The sequence below is a fragment of the Scyliorhinus canicula genome, chromosome 17 (assembly GCF_902713615.1).
Source record: "Scyliorhinus canicula chromosome 17, sScyCan1.1, whole genome shotgun sequence".
Taxonomy (NCBI): Eukaryota; Metazoa; Chordata; class Chondrichthyes; order Carcharhiniformes; family Scyliorhinidae; genus Scyliorhinus; species Scyliorhinus canicula.
In genome coordinates, this window is record NC_052162.1 from 122,575,196 (window position 1) to 122,588,053 (window position 12,858).

The 12,858-nt window shown below is 48.0% G+C and overlaps 1 protein-coding gene across 1 annotated transcript; it reads right to left on the reverse strand.

Annotated features, from left to right (window-relative positions):
- Nucleotides 1–11,651: 11,651 nt before the first annotated feature.
- On the reverse strand, nt 11,652–12,853 carry LOC119952371 (zinc finger protein 271-like; the record flags this gene model as incomplete). Its single annotated transcript, XM_038776077.1, has 1 exon — nt 11,652–12,853. A coding segment is annotated over one exon (966 nt), but the record flags the coding sequence as incomplete, so codon positions are not given.
- Between the last annotated feature and the right edge of the window lie 5 nt (nt 12,854–12,858).

A 12,858-nucleotide genomic window follows, 5' to 3' on the forward strand; every position in this document is an offset into this window, starting at 1 on the left:
TGAGAAAGGGGCAAGCGAAACGTGCCTCCAAGCTGAGCAAGGCTACAGTGAAAGCTAGTTGTATGAGAAGGAGGTAGAAAATGCAAGGTTATAATAGCAGTTGAGTGCTGCAAAACAGGAAACCGACACATAGCCTTAGAAACTGAACAGAGGAATGAAATGCAGATGTTACAGATGAGTCAATTTCAGACAGTGCGAGGAGGAAAATAGAGAGAAAGCTTAGAGAGAGAGAGATGCACCTAAGAAGAGGTTTGTGGGTATAGGGCAAAAGTGTAGCGATTTACAGGCTGCTGTGAAGTCAAACATGGACTAGAGACAGAAATCGGCCAACCACACGAAGTGTCAGAAAGAGCGAGAGATGCAGATAAAGAGGATAAAGGCATGTGTTCAGACCATCTGTATTATACTGTCCCTTTTATACAGACATTTGATCTCTTACCTTTTGTTACCTCAAGTACTATGTATAAGCTACTAAACCTAATTACCCATTGCCATTTCTTCCTCGTCTGGAGAATGAGATACATTAGGTATATAATCCAATATCATTTGCGTTATGACTGGGGCATGGAGATGGTGCAAATCCATAAGTGTATTTGGACATTTGAGCACCAATTCCACAAACTCTCCCACAATGTAGAGGAGTCTATTTGTTCAATATTGTTTGTTAAAGCCTTGGTTCATTGTTGGAATGGATAGTATGACCTGTACACTTGTTGAGTTTGCATCTGAATTCCAATCAGGTGCTCTGGTAGTGGTGGGATTGTATAAGAGTAAGTATTGTGTTTATTGATTCAAATATTGTGTTATGATTCAAGGGTTGTGTTATCTTTCATGTTTTCCATAATTTGAATATCAACTGTTTCTCTATTATATATTTCAACCAGTTCCACTTTGGCATCTGTCGGTGTAAACAAAGAGCGGTTGAACAGGGGGTATACCCGGTTGTTGCCATTGGAGTTCTCATTGTCCTTTAGGTTGTACAATATCTCCCATCACCCATGTATGCAATATGATACATGGTTGCACAAATGGCTAGCACTGTGGCTTCACAGCGCCAGGGTCCCAGGATCGATTCCCCGCTAGGTCACTGTCTATGCAGAGTCTGCACGTTCTCCCCGTGTCTACGTGGGTTTCCTCCGGGTGCTCCAGTTTCCTCCCACAGTCCAAAGACGTGCAGGTTAGGTGGATTGGCCATGATAAATTGCCCTGAGTGACCAAAAAAAGGTTAGGAGGGGTTATTGGGTTATGGGGATAGGGTGGAAGTGAGGACTTAAGTGGGTCGGTTCAGACTCGATGGGCCGAATGTCCTACTTCGGCACTGTATGTTCTATGTTCTTTGCAGCCCACATAATTTCCATTGTTCAATTGATTGTAGCATGAAATTCACATCTTCTTCACGGTCATATGTTGAGAATGTGAAGCAAGGGTTAATAGCTAGAACAATCCAGAATTAATGGGACACATTAGTGGAAAGTTACTAATAAGGGAGTTATTGAATTCGTGAGCCGACTCATGACTGTAAGCCGAATAGCCTTGAGAAAAAAGGAAGATGGCTGGATGACGGAATATGAAATGTGGGAGCCATTGATACTGTGGCTGAACACCTGTTGTTTTGCTAAAATTGCTATATACTCATATGCCAATAGATAACCTCAATGTCTGTAAAATCATGTATTGAAAATATGGCAATAACAAGTTAATCATGTATTAGATCTTTGGTAAAAACAAGCTATATTTTGTAATGGGGGCAAGGTCAAGTGAATGTAAGGGACAGCCCCTTAAAAAAAATATAAAGACAGGATGTTTTGAGCAAAACTTTGGCACACTCAGAGGTGTTTCTTTGGAATACCTAGAGGGCTGCCCCGATTGCAATAAAGAATATTCTGAAGTACGGATGTGTTCGAGAGTACTTTCTTCCGGACTGAGAGACAAGTGAATTAGAGACACATTCACAAACCCATTCCTACAGTAAGAGCATATAAAGGGTCTCTCATTGGTGTGAGTGACATTGTGGCTCAGCAGGCTGGATGACTGAATCCCTTCCCACGCACAGTGCAGGTGAACGGACTCTCCCCAGTGTGAACTCGATGGTGTTTCTGCAGGTGGGATAACCGAGTGAATTCCTTCCCACAGTCCGAGCAGGTGAACGGCCTCTCCGCAGTGTGAACTCATTCATGTCTCCGCAGGTTGCCGATATCAGTGAATCCCTTTTCAAACTGAGAGCAGGTGAATGGCTTCTCTCCACTGTGACTCCGTTGATGCCTTTCCAGCTCATGTGGGGCTGTGAAACCCTTCCCACATACCGAGCAGGTGAACGGCTTCTCTCCAGTGTGACTGCGTTAATGCCTTTCCAGCCCGTACGGGCCTTTGAATCCCTTCCCACAGTCCTCACATTTCCATGGTTTCTCCATGGTCCAAGTGATCTTGCGTCTCACCACGTTGGATGATCAGTTGAAGCCTCGTCCGCACACAGAACATGTGTACAGTCTCTCTTTGCTGTGAATGGTGTGGTTTTTTTTTCAGGCTGTGTCACTGGTTAAAGCTCTTTCCACAGTCAGTGCTCTGTAACAGTCTCACACGGGTGTGTGTGTGTGTCTCAGTGCTTTTCCAGACACACTGATGTTTAAAATCTCTTGAAGCAGACAGAATAGACAAACATTTCTCCTTCCAGATTCAAAAGCCGATGATATTTGGTTCCCAAGAATTGAGTGACTCAGTCAGTTCTTGACGTGATATTTAGTTTGAGGTATCCACCTCAAACACCTCTCGTTCTAACTTCCTGCAAAAAGATTTTACAAAAGTCATCACTGTCAGTACAGGATAGAAATTCAGAACAGACAATTCTAGTTTCTATCGAACATTCTTTCCTCTCTGTCTTTCCCTCAAATTCCCTAAATGTCCATTTCACACACTCTCCCACCATTCTCACTCTGTTGTATCTGATATTCACCCTCCCAATTCTCCTGAAGACGCTGAATCAGGCTGATTCACAGATCCAAGCTCACTGCTTCCTGTCCTGGACACAGAGGCTGCCAGACAGATGTATGTCTATGTTACTGGATGAAAAATGTGTGTAATATACAGACTGGATTGACTTCCTTTCCCTCCCAATCCTCATGAAGGTGCTGATTGATGATCAACAAATCTAAACTCATTACAACCTGTACAAGAGCAGAGACTCTCCATCTAAGTATATTTACTGATTAGAGATGGGGTGATTCTGAGGAAGAATTTTATTTAGTCACAGAGTGATCATGTCGAGGAACTCACTGCGCACAATGGTTGTGGAAGTCGAGATGATCGATAATTCAAAATGAAATTGAAGAAAATCAGGTGAACAGAGATATAGAGGGGGATTGGGACTGATTGTATTGCTGTACAGAGAGTCAGCATTGACTCGAGTTGCCAAATGGATTCTGTCAATGCTGCAATAACTGTATGACTTGTAATATATCAGGTAGGTACAGTACTATTTACAAAACTGGAACTAATAATCCATGTATTTTATGACAAAACCATCAATAATATATCTAATATATTCCATATAACAACACTGGACATATCTGTCCGATTACAGTTTAGCTGGGGCTCGTGGTTGCCATACTCCGTCAAATGCTGCCTCGACGTCAAGGGCAGTCACTCCCACCTCACCACTGGCATTCATGTCCATGTTTCAACCCAGACTGCAACGAGGTCAGGAACTAAGTGACCCTGGCGGAACCCAAATTGAGCATCCGTGAGCAGGTTATTGCTGAGTAAGTACCACTTGATGGCACTATTCACGACTCCTTCCATCACTTTGCTGATGATAGAGAGTAGACTGAAAGGGCGACAATTGGCTGGGTTACATTTGTCCTGTTTACTGTCCCCTTAAATGTCATCCATCTCCTGGGGAAACCAGTCCTTTAACTGTGAACATTAGGAAAGAGACCATCCTTTTAGCCAGACAAAGAAATGTGTCAAGCTGAGGGAGCAAAGGATATCAATGTCTTTAAAAGAGAGAGAGAGACCTGGGCCTAGCTTTGCAGAGTCTGCACCCTCCCTGGATTCACTTCCTTTCCCTTCAGTTGCTGCAAGTGACCAATTGAAGGTCAGAACGAGAAAAGAAATGGAAAAGGGGAGAAAAGAAAGTGTTTTACTCACAGATGTTGGAGACAGGTGGAGGTTTCAGTCTGTGTGCAGCTCAAGCTCACTCAGGGTTGGGGGAACAACAGCTTTGCTCGGCACAAACTTCCATGTCCAGCTTCCGCATCAGATTGGCTGAGAAACAGAGTCCTTCCGGTTTTCCTATCTTCTCATTGGTCAATACCTCAGCAGTAAAGTCAGCAGAAGTGAGCTCTTCGGCACATGCGCAACTTCTCCTCCCCTTGGACATGCGCAGTCCCGGGTCAAGGGAGGAGGAGGCCACCAACGGCCGGAACTGTCAGCCGGTTGCCGGGAAACCGCCTTGACAATGTGCTGGGGGAGTGGAACAAAGGGTGGGGCGGGGCTCCCGTGTCCGCGCAACGCGCGGGTGCGCTCAAATGCATGACGTCACAGCGGAACGGATTTATTCCTGTTGGCTGATTCAGAGGATGAGCTCCTTTGTGATGTCACAATGTGGAGGTTGGACAATGAGTTTCAGACTAAAACTTCCTCCTCTGGGCAACATCTGGGAGCAAATCAATGTCTCCCCCTTTCAGAAGGTCATCAGATATAGGAGCAGAATTAGGCCATTTGGCCAATCGAGTATAATCCTTCAACCTGATTAAAAATCTGTCCAACTCCTCCCTAAATTTACTCACTGTCCCAGCTCCACCGCACTCTGGGGTCGTGAATTCCACAGATTCACAGCCCTTGGAAGAAGCAGCTTCTCTTCAACTCTGTTGGCCAATGGTTAGCACTGCTGTCTACGGCGCTGAGGACCTGGGTTCAATCCCGGCCCTGGGTTACTGTCTGTGTGCACAGTAAGAAGTCTTACAATACCAGGTTAAAGTCCAACAGATTTGTTTCAAACACAAGCTTTCGGAGCACCGCTCCTTCCTCAGGTGAATCCTGGTGTTGTAAGACTTCTTACTGTGCTCACCCCAGTCCAACGCCGACATCTCCACATACTGTCTGGAATTTGCACTTTCTCCCCGTGTCTATAGGTTTCATCCCCATAACCCAAAGATGTGCAGAGTAGGTGGATTGGCCACACTAAATTGCACCTCAATTGTAAAAAAAATAATTGGGCACACTGAATTTATTTTAAAATTAAAACTGTTTTGAATTTGCTACCGCTTATCGTAAGACTATTACCTCTCGTTCTGGAATGCCCTGCAAGAGGCAGCAGCTGCTCCAAGTCTACTTTATCTTTCCATTTCTTTTCTCATTCTGAGGGGACATTGGTGACTTGCAGCAACTGAAGAGAAAGGAAGTGAATCCAGTCTGTATGTTGCACACATTTTTAGTTCAGTAATATAGACATATTTCTGTCTGGCAGTCTGCATGGAGAATTTCAGGCCTCTGTCCAGTATAGGAAGCAGTGAGCAGGGATCTGTCAATCAGCCTGAATCAGCACCTTCAGAGAATTGGTAGGGTGAATATTAGATACAGCAGAGTGAGATGGAGGGAGAGTGTGTGGGATGGAGATTTACAGCTTTTGAGGAAAGAATGTTTCACAGGAACTAGAATTGTCTGTTCTTAATTTCCATTTGTGAATACCTTTTACAAGATATTAGATGATGATTTGTAGAAAAAAAGACTTCAGGATTTGGAAGAGTCACTTGGTTATGAGCGGCATGGTGGTTAGCACTGTTGCTTTATAGCACCAGGGTGCCAGGTTCGATTCCCGGCTTGGGTCACTGTGCGGAGTCTGCACGTTCTCCACATGTCTGTGTGGGTTTCCTCCGGTTTCCTCCCACAAGTCCCGAAAGATGTGCTGTTAGGTAATTTGGACATTCTGAATTCTCCCTCTGTACCCAAACAGGCGCCGGAATGTGGCGACTTGGGGCTTTTCCCGGTAACTTCATTGCAGTGTTAATTTAAGCCTACTTGTGACAATTAAGATTATTATTATATCAGGACCTGAATATCATCAGGAGAACCATCACTGCAAGACACTTCTGGGGTTAAGGGTTGCCAGTCAGGCAAAGGAATAGAATGGAAGTAAACACAGGAACGAAGAGTCACATTGGACTGGTTCCAGGGGAATTGAGTGACAACTTCAGTGATGTTACCATGGAGTGCGATTTTTGATTGTGTTCAAAGTAAAAGGGCACCGTTCTATTTATATTTTAATGAATACTTTCCTTATAAAAATTGTGATTAGGCAGTGTTGTTTCTAGTTTGTATGCTGCAGGAAAAGTCATAAACTTGAAGTTTTTGTCTTATGACTCATTAATTTGTTCACTGGGTTTACAATTTATTTTTTAAAATTACTGATCTTGACAGAGATCTTGCACAGTTGGTTTAGAGCCACAAGTTTCAACTTCCCATTTAATCCTCAGGCAACTTGCTGTCTCTCTGTTGCTCATGTCAATGACAGCCCAGTAACTGAGCTGAGGGCTGGAGATGCTGTGACCCCTTGTCGGAGCTGGAATCAGTAGAAAGAAGAACCATAGTTTCTTTTTTTTAGAAAATATGTTATTAAGGCATTTATAATTGTAACAATTTTAACCATCAGGTATCAAAAGGAACAAAACAAGACACCTATCCAGTAACATACCCCAGCCCACATGGCTTACACAAACAGGACCTCCTTCCCCAGCCCCCCTTTCCACTGGTGTTCCTAACCTTACTCAAACCCCCATGCCCCCCCCCCCCCCCCCCCCCCCCCCCTGCTCACAGCGTAATTTTTCTTGAAGACGTCAATGAGCGGCAAACCCCTGTAACGATCCCCTCAAGGTAAACTTGATTTTCCCAACTTCGGGAGTTCCGAGTCCCTCCATCCCAGTAGGATCCGTCTCTGAGCCTCCAGAGAGGCAAAGGCCAGAACATCGGCCTCTCCACCCCCGGGCTCCTGGATCTTCCGACACATCAAAGATCGGCACCTCTGGACTCGGTACCACCTTCGCCTTTAATACTTCTGACATGAGGTCAGCAAACCCCTGCAAGAAACTTCTCAGCCTCGGACATGCCCAGAACAAATAAACATGGTTCACAGGTCCCCCCACACAGCGCCCACACCTGTCTCCCACCCCCTCAAAGAATCTGCTCATCTGCACCCCCGTCCTGTGCGCTCTCTAGACCACCTTGAATTGTATTAGGCTGAGCCTGGCACAGGACGAGGATGCATTGATATGCCTCAGGGCCTCCTCCCATAATCCGGCCTCCAACTCCCCACCCAGCTCTTCATCCTACTTTTGCTTCACCTCCCTCAGGGCTCCCTCCCACTCCATCAGTTCCTTGTAGTTCTCTTGAAACCTTCCCTCCCTTACTCCTACTTTCGACACCACCTTATCCGGTAGCCCCTGGCCCGGGGGGGGGGGGGCAGGTGCGGGAGGCAGGTGCGGGAAGGGAAGAACCATAGTTTCTGGTTGAGCTTTGTATGAGCTATTCGACCGAGATGATATACATAATAACTAACCAGGTAATATGTTGTGATGAGGATTCAGAAACAGACCCTGTGTACATGAGTTCACTGAAGCTGTGGGCTTGTCAGCTGCACAGTGGAACTAGGCTTGCAACAGCCTCAGAGACCTGTAATATTGTCACTGGGTTTAACCCTGTTCTGTGTTAAACAGACCTATCTGATACTGGGTTATTGTGACATAGTTAATCTGACCCTTAATTCATTCAATTCCAAAAGTTAATAACATTGATTCAAGTACAGTGATTACTCTGTTAATCTGTCAACAAAGTGGTGTCAGTTCATGCAGATCGTGTCTGAACTCAATTTCATTACTTATTTTTGTTACTGACTAGGGTGCCTCTCTCTCAGGCAGAACCTGAGGATCAATGGCCTCTCAGAGGGCATTGAGATTGTTGGGCAAAGAAGGTAGTGAAGACTGCCCAGGAAAACATGGCGGAGGCTCAGGGACTGGGATTGCTGACCCAGTGGTCAATGGAGCAGCTGGTGAAATTCCTTCAGCAGAGCTTCGCCAAGCAAAGACAAGAGTACCTGGACCCGATTAAGCCGGGGATTGACCGGGTGGGGCAAAAGATTGGAAGCCCAGGGACAGGCGATCCAGACGGTGGAAGAGGCGGTGGCTGAGCACGAGGACCAGCTAACCGCGATGGCAGTGGAGCTGATGAGGGACCATCAGAAAAGGCTGCAAGAGAAGGTGGAGGATCTGGAGAACAGGTCACGCAGGTAGAACCTGAGGATCGTTGGCCTCTCGGAGGGCATTGAGGGATCGGACGCAGGGACAGACGTGGCGGGTATGTTCGAGAATCTGCTGGGGGAAGGTTTACTCGACCCTTGGAGGTGGACAGGGCGCACAGAGCGCTTGCAAGGAAGCCACGGATGAATGAGGCGCCGAGGGCGATGGTGGTACGAATGCCCCGGTTCCTGGATAAGGAACAGATCTTGAGGTGGGCCAGGCAGACGAGCTGCGGTAAATGGGAAAATAACAAACTGCATTTACCAGGACTTGGGTGCAGAACTGGCCAAAAGAAGGTCGAGGTTCAACAAAGTTAAAACGACTCTCTTTAAGAAAGGGGTGAAGTTCGGCATGTTGTAACCAGCTCGTTTGTGGGTTACTTATGAAGAGCAAGAACTTTATTTTGGATCGCTGGATGAGGCGATGAACTTTGTTAAGGACAGGGGACTGGCAGGTGATGGAGGACATTGAACTTGGGGGCGAGTAATTCTGTACCTATGCTGCTAAATTAATTTTCTTTATGGGCTGTGTATGTCGTGTTTTTGTACCAATTTTTGGGCCGTTGTGCAGTTTTGTATGCGGGTTAACTTTGTTCCTGTGGGGGTGATGGTGGGTGGAATTTTCTTCTTTGCGTTTGTTGGGAATTGTTATGTTTTGCATCTGTCTGTTCGAGCGAGGGAGGGGGGGGTCAATGGGGGTAGGCTGCCTGGCGTGATGGGCGGGGGTTCCCTGGCTAGCTGGGTGGGCTGGCTCAGTGGGGGCCGAGCAGGTGACTAGTTTGGTATGGGAGGGGGGATGGGATTGCTGTTTTGTTAGTGTGGGGGGGGGGGGAGGAAATTGTTCTGTTGACAGGGGAGGGACTGGTGTTGGGAGATAAATTGGAGGCCGATGACGGTGGGCACCCGAGGGCGGGCCTGAGGAGGCGGGGACGCAGGCTGGAGGCTGGCCGAGGAAGGGTGATGGTTGATCGGCAGTGGGGAGGGAGGGGGGGTGCCCCCCGACCAGGCTGATCACATGGAACGTGAGAGGTGCTGACTGGGTCGGTCAAGAGGGCTCGTGTGTTCGTGCATTTGAAGAGGTTGAAGGCGGACGTGGCAATGTTACAAGAGACACACCTGAGGGTAGTGGATCAGACTTGGCTGAGGAACAGGTGGGTCGGGCAGATATTTCATTCGGGGCTCGACTCTACAACTAGGGGGGGTTGCAATCTTTTTTTAAATATAAATTTTGAGTTCCCAATTAATTATTCTCCAATTAAGGGGTAATTTAGTGCGGCCAATCCAACTAACCTGCACATCTTTGGGTTGTGGGGGTGAAACCCACGCAGACATGGGGAGAAAGTGCAAACCCCACATGGACAGTGACCAAGGGCCGGGATTCAAACCCGGGTCCTCAGCGCCGCAGTCCCAGTGCTAACCACTGTGCCACATGCCACCCCTCAGGGGGTTGCGATCTTGATTAATAAGCGGGTGTTATTTGAGGCAGGGAATATAGTGGCGGACTCAGGGAGTAGGAATATCATGGTGAGTGGGAAGCTGGAGGGGATGCCGGTGGTATGAGTGAATATTCACGCACCAAATTGGGACGACGCGGAGTTTATGAGGTGGGTGTTGGGGAAGATTCCGGACCTGGATTCGCACAAGCTGATCATGGGGGGATGGGGGACACTTCAATACGGTTAGAGATCAGAGGTTGGATCAGTCGAGTTCAAGGACAGGGAGGGTGCGAGCTGCGGGAAAGGAGCTAAAGAGGTTTATGAAACAGATTTGGGGGGGGGGGGGGGGGGGGGGGTGACCTGTGGAGGTTTGGACGGCCAAGAGCGAAGGAGTTTTCTTTTTTTCCCCCATGTGCACAAAGTGTATTTCCGGATTGATTTTTTTCATTTTGAACAAGGCTTTGCTGGTGGGGGTGGTGGATACCGAGTATTCGGCGATTGTTGTGTTGGACCCTGCCCCACACTGGGTGGATCTACGGGTGAGCAAGGAGTAAGGTCAGCGACCGCAATGGAGATTGGATGTAGGACTGTTGGCGGACGAGGGGGTGTGCGGCGGGTGAGGGAGGCCATCCAGAATTATTTGGAGATAAATGACACGGGAGGTTCCGGCAGCAACGGTTTGGGAAGCGCTGAAGGCGGTGGTTAGGGGGGAGCTAATTTGGATACGGGCTCATAGGGAGGTGTAGCTGGTAGAGATGAATAGGCTGGTTAGGGAAATACTCCAGGTGGACAGAAGGTATTCTGAAGCCCCAGAGGCAGGGTTCTTGAAGGAGCAGCAGAAGCTGCAGATGGAGTTTGGTCTGTTACCCACAGGGAAGGCGGTGGGGCAGCTGAGGAAGGCGAGGGAGGCAGTTTCTGAGTATGGGGAGAAGGCCAGTAGGATGCTAGCACACCAGCTAAAGAAGAGGGAGGTGGCCAGGGAGATAGGAAGAGTGAAGGACAGAGTGGGGAACACGGTCTTGGACCCAGCGGGGGTGAATGGGGGAACCCAGCGGGGGTGAATGGGGGGTGTAAGGAGTTTTCTCGTCGGCTGTATGAGTCAGAACCCCCAGCTAGGGTGGAGGGGATGAGGCAGTTTTTGGAAGGGTTGAAGTTTCCGAAGGTGGAGGAAGGGTTAGTTGAGGGGTTGGGAGCCCCGATCAGGATTGTAGAAGTAATAGAGGGAATGGAGGCCATGCAGTAGAACACAGGGTCAATATATTCAGCCTCTGTCGCTCGAGTGAAAACAATCCGAGTTTATCCAACGTCTCCTCATAGCTAATACCCTCCAGGCCAGGCAACATCCTGGTAAACCTCCTCTGTAATCTCTCCAAAGCCTCCACATCTTTTTGGTAATGTGGTGACCAGAATTGTCGGCAATATTCCACGTGTGGCCTAACTAAGGTTCTGTGCAGCTGCAGCATAACTGGCCAATTTTTATACTCAGTGCCTGACCAATGAAGACAAGCATGCCGTCTGCCTTCTTAGCGACCTTATCCACCTGCATTGCCACTTTCAGTGATATGTTTATTGTAATTTCCCAATCTACCACAGACAACTTGCCCCTCAAACCATGACAGTTTCCTTCTGCGAGAAACACCCAGATAAATTAGACAAAAGAACCATGTAACCACCACAGCCCATCTTCATGGCAACGTGGCTGCTTTGGGAACTAAATGTCTTCCAACGTGCAAACATCTTTTCATTCTGTGCTCCTCGTCAAACTTGGAGCCAGGTAATCGCAACGAGGCTCAAAAATGGTCAGCCCACCGGAGGCAGAGGTGTTAGACCGGCTAGTCCAGCAGAAAGAAACCCTCCAATCATCACCATTCACCAGATGTCAGAATAAACAAAACGCAGTCCTGGATGTCAGTGAGAGCAGAAACAATAACAACAGAGCCAACATCTGGAATTTATTGTGAACTTGTTGGAGTCACAACAGGTGTGATGAATCACAAAACCTCTCCCCACATTGAGAGCAGATGAATGGTCTCTCCCCAGAATTAACTCGCGAGTGTCTCCGGATTATTGAATGTCTCCCCAGCTCAGAGCAGGTGAATGGCTTCTTCCAGGTGTGAACTCGCTAGTGTTCCTGCACGGCGTATGGATATCTGAATCCCTTCTCTCACTAAGAGCAGGTTAACGCCTTCTCTCCTCTGTGAACTCGCTGGTGTCTCTGCAGGTTGGATAACCGACCGAATCCCTTCTCACACTGAGAGCAGGTGTATGGCCTCTCCCCAGTGTGAACTCGATGGTGTCTCTTCAGGCAGGATAACTGAGTGAATCCCTTCTCACACTGAGAGCAGGTGAACGGCCTCTCCCCAGTGTGAATTCGCTGGTGTGTCATCAGGCTTGATGAAGTAGTGAATCCTTTCTCACAGTGTGAGCAATTGAATGGCCTCTCTCCAGTGTGAACTCGCTGGTGTGTCAGCAGGTCCGATGAAGTTGTGAATCCTTTCCCACACTGAGAGCAGGTAAACGGCCTCTCCCCAGTGTGAACTCGCTGGTGTGTCAGCAGGTGGGATAACTGAGTGAATCCCTTCTCACACTGAGAGCAGGTGAACGGCCTCTCCCCAGTGTGAACTCGTTGGTGTCTCTGCTGGCTGGATAACTGAGTGAATCCCTTCTCACACTGAGAGCAGGTAAATGGCCTCTCCCCAGTGTGAATTCGCTGGTGTTTCTGCAGGCGGGATAACCGAGTGAATCCCTTCTCACATTGAGAGCAGGTGAACGGCCTCTCCCCAGTGTGAATTCGCTGGTGTGTCAGCAGGCTTGATGAAGTAGTGAATTCTTTCTCACACTGAGAGCAATTGAATGGCCTCTCTCCAGTGTGAACTCGCTGGTGTGTCAGCAGGTTCGATGCAGTAGTGAATCCTTTCTCACACTGAGAGCAGGTGAATGGCCGCTCTCCAGTGTGAACTCGCTGGTGTATCCGCAGGTCCGATGAAGTAGTGAATCCCTTCTCACACTGAGAGCAGGTGAACGGCCTCTCCCCGGTGTGAACTTGCTGGTGTCTCTGCAGGTTGAATAACTGAGTGAATCCCTTCTCACACTGAGAACAGGTGAATGGCCTCTCCCCAGTGTGACTGCGTAGATGAA